At 32.9% G+C, this 10,135-nt stretch overlaps 1 protein-coding gene across 1 annotated transcript; it reads right to left on the bottom strand.

Annotated features, from left to right (window-relative positions):
* Positions 1 to 3,333: 3,333 nt before the first annotated feature.
* Positions 3,334 to 9,100, bottom strand: LOC120074602 (26S proteasome non-ATPase regulatory subunit 4 homolog). The gene is made up of 10 exons (XM_039027768.1): positions 8,941 to 9,100; positions 8,663 to 8,776; positions 8,162 to 8,267; positions 7,910 to 8,024; positions 6,729 to 6,938; positions 6,322 to 6,634; positions 5,329 to 5,464; positions 4,534 to 4,637; positions 4,346 to 4,414; positions 3,334 to 3,877 (listed from the first exon to the last, which is right to left on the bottom strand). Exons 1-10 carry the CDS (start codon positions 8,950 to 8,952, stop codon positions 3,833 to 3,835), a joined length of 1,224 nt encoding a protein of 407 aa, XP_038883696.1. The 5' UTR covers positions 8,953 to 9,100; the 3' UTR covers positions 3,334 to 3,832.
* Between the last annotated feature and the right edge of the window lie 1,035 nt (positions 9,101 to 10,135).

Below are 10,135 nucleotides of genomic sequence, written 5' to 3' on the forward strand. Positions count from 1 at the left end.
TAATTACTCAAATCATTGGTGTCGATTCTACAACCTCATATGGTGCATGACAATTAATAGGAAAACACATGTCTGCATGTTATAGCATTTCTTTATTTTGACAAATCATCCCCTTACGCAATTGGGTATTGTCAACAGGCACAAGGGTTACAATTGGGACGACATGTTGTAGCATTTATTTGTTTTGAAAAATCATCTCCTTACGCAATTGGGTATTGTCAACAGGCACAGGGGATACAATTGGGACGTGTTGTAGAATGTTATCTATTGCATCCAAATCATTGAATGTATCTAAAGATAACTCCTGTTCACGACCTTCAAAATCTAACTCCTCGAATTCATCGTCTATTTCTATTTTAAAATCCTTGTATTGACTGTTTCATGTCTTTATAATCACAAAATGATGCAACTTATTCAGGATCGGGGTCAATAAATTAAATCAGATCTTCAAACGGACTAAAAGGTTGTGCATTCAAGTTTATATCCAATCCCACCATACTCATATTAACATATAAATGCACTAAATTCGAGAGTGATATCGCGATTGAGAACATCAAGTTCATTGTTTGTTCATTAGGAAAAGGGAATGACATACTGATGGTATTAGATTAGGATGTTTATATACTATTTCTAACCGATTTGCTCTCATATCTACACCAAGTGTCATCCCTACCATTTTAACAAATTGTTACTATTTATCATTTGTAAACAACAAACATTTGTCGGCTATTTTCTAAAAAAAAAAAAAAAAAAAACAGACAATACGTTACTAATTATTTTACTAATTATCAAACTTAAATATAAACAAAAACTAACAAAAATATTAAAAATATATATTTAAAATATTAAAAAAAAAAAAAAAAACTTTGAACCTCACACTTAAATACTAAAACAATTTATCACAATAAATGTATATAATAAAAATTCACTCAAATTAATAATTTTGTATTCAATAACAAAAAAAAAACAAAAAAACAAAAATTTTTAAATAAAAAAAATTTATTATAAAAAAACACAATACATTACTAATTATTTTACTAATTATCAAACTTAATTACAAACAAAAACAAATAAAAATATTAAAAAAACTAATAAAACAAACTTTTAACATTAAACTTAAATACTAAAATGATCGAATATTATAAAAAATATATATAATAAAAAATTTATATTAAATTGTTGAATGAAAAATTTTAGACTAATCGCAAATTGTCACGTCATTTACTAAAGTAATGATGAAATTCCAAATAATTGAATTTGAAACTAATTAGAAGTTGACAGATGTTCTAAATTGAAGTAAGACATAAATTGATGAATTGAATGATGCCACATGCTTTCAACATGACCATTGGATTGAATAAAATTAATTTGGTCCAATTTGATATTATAATTTGGGCTAAAGTCCAGTTGAGCCAAAAATGGGTTTAATTTAGGGGAATTGGAGTGTAGGGCAAAATCTAATGTTTCGTTTTGAAAAATGGCAAAACCGCATCGGAATAAGATTTATGGCAACTCATGGTCACAAATTCCTAAATCCCTTATTTGTCCTTGTCTGGTTGTTGATGAAACTACAAATACTAGTAATTGTAGAATAAAAAACCGGTCGAGTTATGTATACAGAATAATCGTTGATATTAACAACTGCATTCCTAATTTTGCTCATGTAATTAACATAATCTCCATATTTTATTATTATTTTAGATTTTGTTTAACTACTCCTTGAATCAATTCCACCTTAGTTAAATATCCAGATTTTTCTACCAAATTATATTTTAAATACCCATATATTATTAAATTTTATTTTATCAATATATTTTATTCAAATCTTTGAATGATTTTTCATTGGTTTATACTTATTCAATTTTATTCAAATTTTTGAATTATTTTTCATAATTTTTTATATACATTCTTAATAAATTAGTTGTATATTTCTCATATTCTTAATAAATTAATTTTACTATTATTTTAACGATTTGAAAAAAGAAATATCAGTAAAAAAATGGCCATAACTTTTGTACAGTGTTCATCAATTTAGGTTTTGTCGTGGTTTCTTTAACGAGCTACTGCTTTTGCTATGAGTTTACAACATATTAGACTCCTCTTTGATAGTCGATGGGATGAGAATTCTCACTACCATGATTTTCAAAATTTTGAACCACATATTCCATCAAATTCATTGTTCCAACAATTTTTAGAATATAGTAAAACTTTTTCCTGAGTTAACTATATTTCGTTTGACAATGTATCGTATTGGTTCTACCAATTCGAATATTGTCAAAGATAAAGATAATTAGTGGTTAATGTCAGCTTTATCAGAGTCCCCCAAATGAATCAAACTGACAGATACTAGGTAATTATAAAATAAAAAACATGGTTGAGTTATGTATACAGGATCATTGCTAATATTTCTTAACAAATTTATCGTCTATTTCCCTTGTAGAAATTTAAAATTAACTAAAAGTCATTTTCAAGATAGCCAAGAAAATAATTTATTATTATGTTTTGTTTGATTTGAATGGAAGAAGATAACAAAAACAAATTGGGAAGGCACTCTCATCGTTACTAATCTTAAGATAAGAACACCCGGTTGCAGTGTCCAATTCCAAAGAAAGTAACGTCTGAAAAGAAAAGAAAAAAGAATAGAGAATTTTACTTCGTAACGAATATTTAATATGTATTTGAAAAATAACATATATTAGACTTATTCTTTAATTGTATTTTATATTATATATAACCTCACGGTCTGAGTAAGGTACTGATTATTCAACTTTTTTGTGAGAAAAGGTGGATGTCGGGGAGGCACTCATAGTCCGTGGGGATTTGATGGTGGCAGCAAATGCAGGCTTCCAAGATTTGATGGTGGTTCGAGCTGCAAATCTGTTTAACAAGAAAGTCCTTGATGTATCAGTATTTGATTCTGATGAAAGATGTACCTGAAGATCTAATGAAGCTTTATGAGAGTGAGATGAACCAAAGAGTTATTGGACCTGAGGAAGATCCAGTTGAAAACAAATGGGTTAATGACCTCCAAGACTCTTATTTTCTTTGTAAGGCTTGTAACATTTTAAAATGCATATTTATTTGAATAACTATTTTAAATGATAACATCTTTAAATATAACAAAATATTGTAGTCTATCAATTATATTTATCTAAATAGTGACATTTTACTCTATTTATAAATAAATTAGCTCATTTCATTATATTTAAAATCGTCAACCTTGCGTAAAATCTGTTCTCTCCCTGGTGAGAGCCAAAATTAAATATTACCTCTAAGTTTAATTATTTATTAAGAAAGTGATGAGAGAAGTAGTTTGAGAGAAGTAGAATTGTGTAACCTAAAATGTCATGTGGGATTTATAGTATAAGGAGTTAAATAAAACATGAAATTTATGTTTTTCAGTCATGAAGGAAATAAACACCTTAGATCAAAGGAGGAAAGGACCCCAATACCAAATAAACAGAAACCCCAAGCTTCAAAGTTATAGTTTAACCTATTTTCTTTCTTTTAGTTGATTCGGAAAAGGACAAACATATCATTTTCATTGAATAAACAGAATGTGTTGAACGAGGAAGTGACAAGTGAAAAAGAAAGTAATGTTCTGAAGCTACTGGCTCTCCCCTCTGATAATGAAGGATTTGTACGACCTTTGTCTGACGAGGAAGAAGATAAGATATGAAGATCCAGAATGGAGGAAGGCACACTGCTGATACCATATATTTTACCATCAAAAGATAACAATTTGGAAACCGGTGAGAACAGTGAGGAATTTGATAATAATCATCTTCCTACACATCTGTAAATTCTGGCTGGAAATCGAGCTCGAAATGCCTCATTTCTCGTCTTCCTTTGATGATTTGTCTTCGTCTTTCTTATCCTGCACCCAAAGAATGTAGCATGTGTAAAAATATTCTGCATTTAAATTCACGTATCCATGTCATCAATGTGATGTGACTAGTTATTGCAAAAAAGTTTTGGTTAAATACCTTAATATATATAGTCGAAGAAAATGAAAATCCTCAAAAAAACGATAGTCTAGTACTATAACACGTTATGGATGTTAACTAATAACCCCATTTCGACCCGTTTTACAACCATTTGAGGATCTTTGGGTAATCATTTTGTCTCTAGTTTTGTGTTTTTTTTTTTCAAAATTGAGTTGGTTTTTTAAAACATTAGTAAAAAGTGGATAACATGACAAAGAAACTTAGAGGAAGAGACAATATTTATAATCTTAATTTTAAAAAATAAAAAACAAAAAGCCAAATATTATAAAACAGGCCCAAGTACTTTACCATGCCCTTGGCCAACAACAGTTATCTTTTCAGAAGATTACACGACTCACCTCGGCTTGGCTTTGCATGGAAGCAAGCAAATCTTTTACAGAAGGATCATTTGGATCTACGCCGGGAAGCTGCAAAAGAATTTTTATTAGTATTTCACTTAGAAGCAGAAAAACCACAATGAGAAGCTTAAATTTTTCACTGTAGAAAAGAAAAGTGGGGGAGAAAAGCTGAAACTGTGTAAACATACTGAAGCAAGAATAGAAGACACAAAAGACTGATCGGCCAACAATTTACTCATATCTGTCTGGCTTGTCGAATCACTGGAGCCTTCCTGCACAGACAACTGAAGAGCTGCAAGCCAACTATCAGATAGATTGCTTTGTAGGGACATGAATAAAAAAATATTTATCAAGTCTAACCTATCATCCTAAGAATCACGAATATGGATACCACACAACATGGATACATGGATACAGTGACACGTCATTTTTAGAAAATCTAGGCCACGAACGCCGCGATGACATGTCCATTAAGATACATTTTTTAAAATGTATATCATTTTTATACCAGAAGAGAACTCATAGTCGTGCTTAAAAAATGAGCATGGTATGGTGTGCTTTTATTGTTCTCTCAAATTACTATTGTGTAGATTTAGCATGTTTAGTAAGTGTAAAATATATGTCTAACAAACGTTAGACCCACATTCACGTTGTACAATGTCTAATTGTCCATTTTGCTAACAAATGCCACTCTTGAAAACGGGCAAGTTAGCCAAACTCAAATGTTTGTACTACTTAACGGTCAACTATCATAATGGATAACTATAGCCCCTTGTTTGTTATTAATCACCAACGCATCTTGAAAATTAGCAATTTCATGCAATCTATAGGATGTTCCAGTAATGTTTTGAGGAGTTTTCTCTAGAAATTCCAATAATTAAAAAAAAAAAAAAAAATAGCGCTATATGGAGAGAAAACAGACGTATGTACTTGTCAGTCATGAAAGCCTAAAAAATGGGAAAACGTGAAACAGCAAAACTTACCAAGTGCCAACTCAGGATCGTCTGATGCTGCTTCTGACATGTCAATGTCTCGTATGTCAATGCCTCGTGTGTCACTGGTAGCAGAAGGATCCATTGACATAGCAAGGGCTTGCTGTAGCAGTGCATTCTCATCATCCTATAATCCAGAATCAACTCAAATAATAAGAATTGTTTTTGCCTTTCAGCCAATTACGGGTCACAAAAGGTAACAAAGAATCAAAGATATTCAAATTGGAATAGAGAAAAAGGATCAATCTGTCCAGAGGCTAAAGTTTAAAATCATATTACTCCGAACGGTTAGATTTTAAAAGAGCAGTCTAGCCCAAATAAATAATAATAATCTAAGAAGCATGGACACGAGACACGAGACATGAGACATGGAGAAAGACAAGACAAGGCAATGCACCAATTTCAAAAAAAAAAAATGGAAAAGAAAAGAAAAAGAACTGGGACATGAACACGTTTGGATACACTTTTTATTATTAACTTTTTTAAGACTATATACATCTAACATAAAATACTAAATGCACTCCACTTTAAAAAAATTAATTACAATTATAAGAGATGAAACGTTCAGGTTTGTAACTTCACTTTTTTACGTTTATGTTTTTTTTTTTTTTTTTTTTTTTTCAATCTTTGGTTAAAAGAATGGGCTTTCCTTTTGTTTTGTTTTGTTTTTTTTTAATCTTAGTTTGACATATAATTGATTTGGACTTTAAATTTGGGTCCAACACAAAATGTTAGACCATGAAGTGTCCCAAACGAGTACCCACGTGTCTGAAATTAAAAATAAATAAAGAAATATAGGACAAGTAAATCTGCCTGTCAGACACATGTCCCGAGCATGTCTGAATGTGTCCATGTCCGACATGGACTTTCGGCCTAAAATGGAGTGTTCATGCTTCATAGATGACGATGATGATAAATGATATATATATATATATATATATGCGGTAATACAATACAATTTTCTAAAACCCAAGCAACACTGACCATTAAATCAGCTGCCTTGTTTTCGGCATCAGAAGTCGCAAGACCAGGGCGCTCAGTCATAGTTGCATCCTGTGAGCCAGATGGCTGCTCAGTTCCTTTTTCTTGCTTTGTATTCTCCTCTGCAGCCTTTTTCGCAGCTGCCTCTTGTCTGGCCCTCTCCTCTTCCATTGAAACTCTAAGAGCAAGGGCAAGTTCAGGATCTAAGTTGGGATCAACCCCAAAATCAAAACCAGATACGCCACCAGCAGCTGCAGCCGCAGCTGCTGCTGCAAAACCACTTCCACCTTCCCCGTCTCCAGTAAAGATAGGAGTACTGAAATCAAATAAAGGGAACTTAAAATGAGGATATAAATTGTTATGACACAAAGTACAAAAGATCTTGAAATAGAACGGAGTCAAAAGCCAACCTGATGAGTACGTCAGAGAGCACATTTGGACCAGCAGGAACATGAACAATGTGGCTGGTGTCATTACTGTTTACAGCTGCCAGAAGACTTTCCAGTTTCTCAGGTTTGCCATCATCTTCTTCACCAAAATCAACAATGTCAAGGGCCACATTGTTCTTCTTCAATTTCCTTCCAATCATCTCCAGTGACTTTTTCTCATGTTTGACAGGACTGCATCAGACATTTAGTGATAAATTACAATGTATTGAAACCTTTGTTTTCAAAAGCTAAAAGTGGATTATCAAAGTTCATCTTAGCTAGGATCTTAATTTCTCCAAACCTTCATAAGCCAGTTTAAGAAGGGAAATAACCCCAAGTACTTAAAGTCTTTCCTTGAATATTACCCTTATTGGAGGCCACAGAAAAGATGCAATTTAATTTAGATTTCCATGTATCCATATTGGCTGATTAAGATTTATCATTTGAATGTGAGTAGCATTCCTTCACCAAATTTACCGAGCACTAAGCACTGAACTGAACATGACGGTTGTAGGTTAGTTGACACTAGTCTTTTTTATATACACAAGAAAAAATTGATGAGTATAATAAATTCCAGAATCAGATTGCATAAAGATTTTTACAAAATATTATATTAATTAAACTTTTAGTGGCTGGTTGAGAATTTTCCATTCTGAGAGAACTTGTGAATGAGATTGAGGAACACACATGCTGCTCTGAAACAGGGAAGTTGATTCACTTCAAATTACGTCTCATGGTATTAAATATTAATGTGGATATCAAATCTACGTGGTTGCTGACAGTTTTAGGAAAATCATTAGCTCATCAGTTTTCATCTTGATACTACAGAATTTATTTTAAAAAAGAAATTATTCACGCATTTGGATAGGAGAATTAGGAGAATTTGTATTTGGGGTGATAGCCCAAATTACTGGAGCCAGCAGAGTTCAATCATTACAGTCTCGAGTGGGGTTCATTAATCGGCAAGGATTATTACATAATATGAACTTCAAGTTCAAACATCATCGACCAAATCTAACCTAAGCATAAACACCCTAGGCTTAAGCCTTGTAACCAAATTTGCATTCTCAAGGGGAGCGTGTTGGTGCAAACCTCAAAAACTCCTTAAAATATTTTACTAGAGTACCGTATTGCTGGTAGAAAAAGGTTTTTAAAGCACATACCTGCCAACAAATACTATAATCCTTTGTTGCTGCTTTTTGTTCTGACGATGCTTAAGAGCCAACTGAGCCACCTGGATGCCAGCTGCGAGATTTATCTCACCACCTATCTCCAAACCTAGATTTAAAGATTAGGACATAGTTTCGATGGCTTAAAATATATCTTGATGGACTAAAACTAATATATAGAACAAAGCAATACGAAGTAAGAAATTTCTATCTAACGATATAGTGCTTTTCAGTCCAGAAACTAACCGTGCATGCATGCCAGTATCTTGCCAAGGTCAGTGGTAGGAGTGACCAGCACACGAACACCTTTTCCCGCCATTGTGAGAACCCCAACCGTATTCTCTGGATTAGACTGTCAGAGCATAAACATGTTCATTCACGACTCAGAATAACAAGCAATGCAGAAACATATAGAGACTAGTCACTAGAATCAATCAATGCAGAAACATATAGACTTGTCACTAGAATCAAATTCCTAATACAAAAAGCCTCCTATAACACTCCTTCTAACAAATTTTTTCAAACAGAGCAATTATCTGAATGTATTCTCATAACCAGACACACTACAAAATTGGATCCCAAATCATGAGCTACAGAGGGAGTGAGCAGCCAACATGTGCGATGTTCAGATGACAAAAATGAGAAAATGCAACAGAATCCCCATTGCACAATAATGCAGAGACTTCTTCATTTCTAGAGACTCCCGCCAACTAGAAGAAATCAAGAAACGGATTCAAGATCAGTTACCTGCGTCTTGGCTCCACAAATAAGATTGATGGCATCTGCTTGAGCTTGAAATCTTGACGGAGCATAATCGCCATTCCGCATCCATTCGGAGTTGTCAATACAGATCATCGTCGCCTGCGTCAATCCAGACAACGAAACTCAAATTAGTAAAACCCTAACTTGAGATAACAAAAGCAAGAAGATCACGAAATCCTCAAATTTAGGGAATGAAAACTCGGCGACTGTAAGCAAATCAAATATCTGAAAAGGAAAAACAGAAATTGAAAGAAGAAATACACCTCGAGCACCATCGTTGAAGAGGTAGAACTATGGAAGGACAAATCTGGCGCTACACAAACACTTCTTCGATCTTCCTGCAAATCTTTGCTTGTTGCCTGAGCCAAAGAGAATGCAATCCGGTGCTTCGCAGTATGATAGGCTGGTCCTGTAAAGCGAATGACAAGGCCCCACGTAATATATCTCCTGAGGCCAAAAGGACATTCGAGAAAGAAAAGTAGCAGGCGATACGACGTCGTCGTTTCTTGGGTGGATTGTTTTGAACCACCTAGACTTCATTTGGGCTCACGGTGGCTTTTAAGATAATTGTTACCCACTTTGTTTTTAGAAAAATCAACTCTAAAAACAATTAAATATTGTTGATAAATTTTAGTTTGAAAAAATAAGTTATAGTGTTTGGTAAATAAATACAAAAAAAAAAAACAGTTATCTAAAATAGATTTATAATCAACTTTTTTTTTTTCGTAATTTAAATTTTTAAATACTTATTTAATATGATAAATTTTATTTGTGATAGATTAATTTTTAAGTATTAAGAAAAATAGCTTTATTCTTTTAAAATTAATATAGTATACTTTTTTAAAAAATGATGCATTTAACTCATGGTAAATAGAAAATATATTTTATTAGGTGAGTATAGAATGAGAAATTTTGGCGAATCACCAATTTTTACATCATCAATGAAAGCCCAAGTTTGTTGGAAAAATTATAAGTTGGATTGGACCAAGTAATTAAATCGCTTGGACCAAACCCAATTCAAAAGCATAGTGAAAGTTTGGGCTAACTTAAAAATTAAGCTCAAGCCCAATATTTCGGTCCAACGAAAAATGGGCTCAAGCCCAACTTTAGCCCAAGCCCAATTTAAGCCCAATAAAGTAATTAGGTCTAAGCCCATGTAAGGGCTATGAGAAACCTCTATAAATAGAGTCTTATCTCTTCATTTGGGAGAGGTTGGAAGAATTAAAGGTCAAAAGTGAAAATCTAAAATTCCAAAGCTCTGAGGACTGAAAACACGACTCCTTCAAATCTAGAAGTCTTCAAATCTAGAAGGCATATTAAAGCTCTGAAGATTTAAGTTAAATACTGAAGCTCCTAATTCTTGAAAATCAACGCTTTCAAGCTCTCAGGTGTTGAAGGCTAAAGCTTCCCAAAGTTCCGAAGACTAAAACACTTTTATTCTCAAGTTTAAGTTTGAAG

Source organism: Benincasa hispida, chromosome 3, assembly GCF_009727055.1.
Source record: "Benincasa hispida cultivar B227 chromosome 3, ASM972705v1, whole genome shotgun sequence".
In the NCBI taxonomy this organism is placed as follows: Eukaryota; Viridiplantae; Streptophyta; class Magnoliopsida; order Cucurbitales; family Cucurbitaceae; genus Benincasa; species Benincasa hispida.

Coding starts and splice junctions, on each gene's coding strand:
- LOC120074602 (XM_039027768.1), bottom strand. Junction 5,465..6,321: donor ACAAGGCAGCTGATTTAATG/GTCAGTGTTGCT, acceptor TCTGGATTATAG/GATGATGAGAATGCACTGCT. Junction 3,878..4,345: donor CCATGCAAAGCCAAGCCGAG/GTGAGTCGTGTA, acceptor CTTTGGGTGCAG/GATAAGAAAGACGAAGACAA.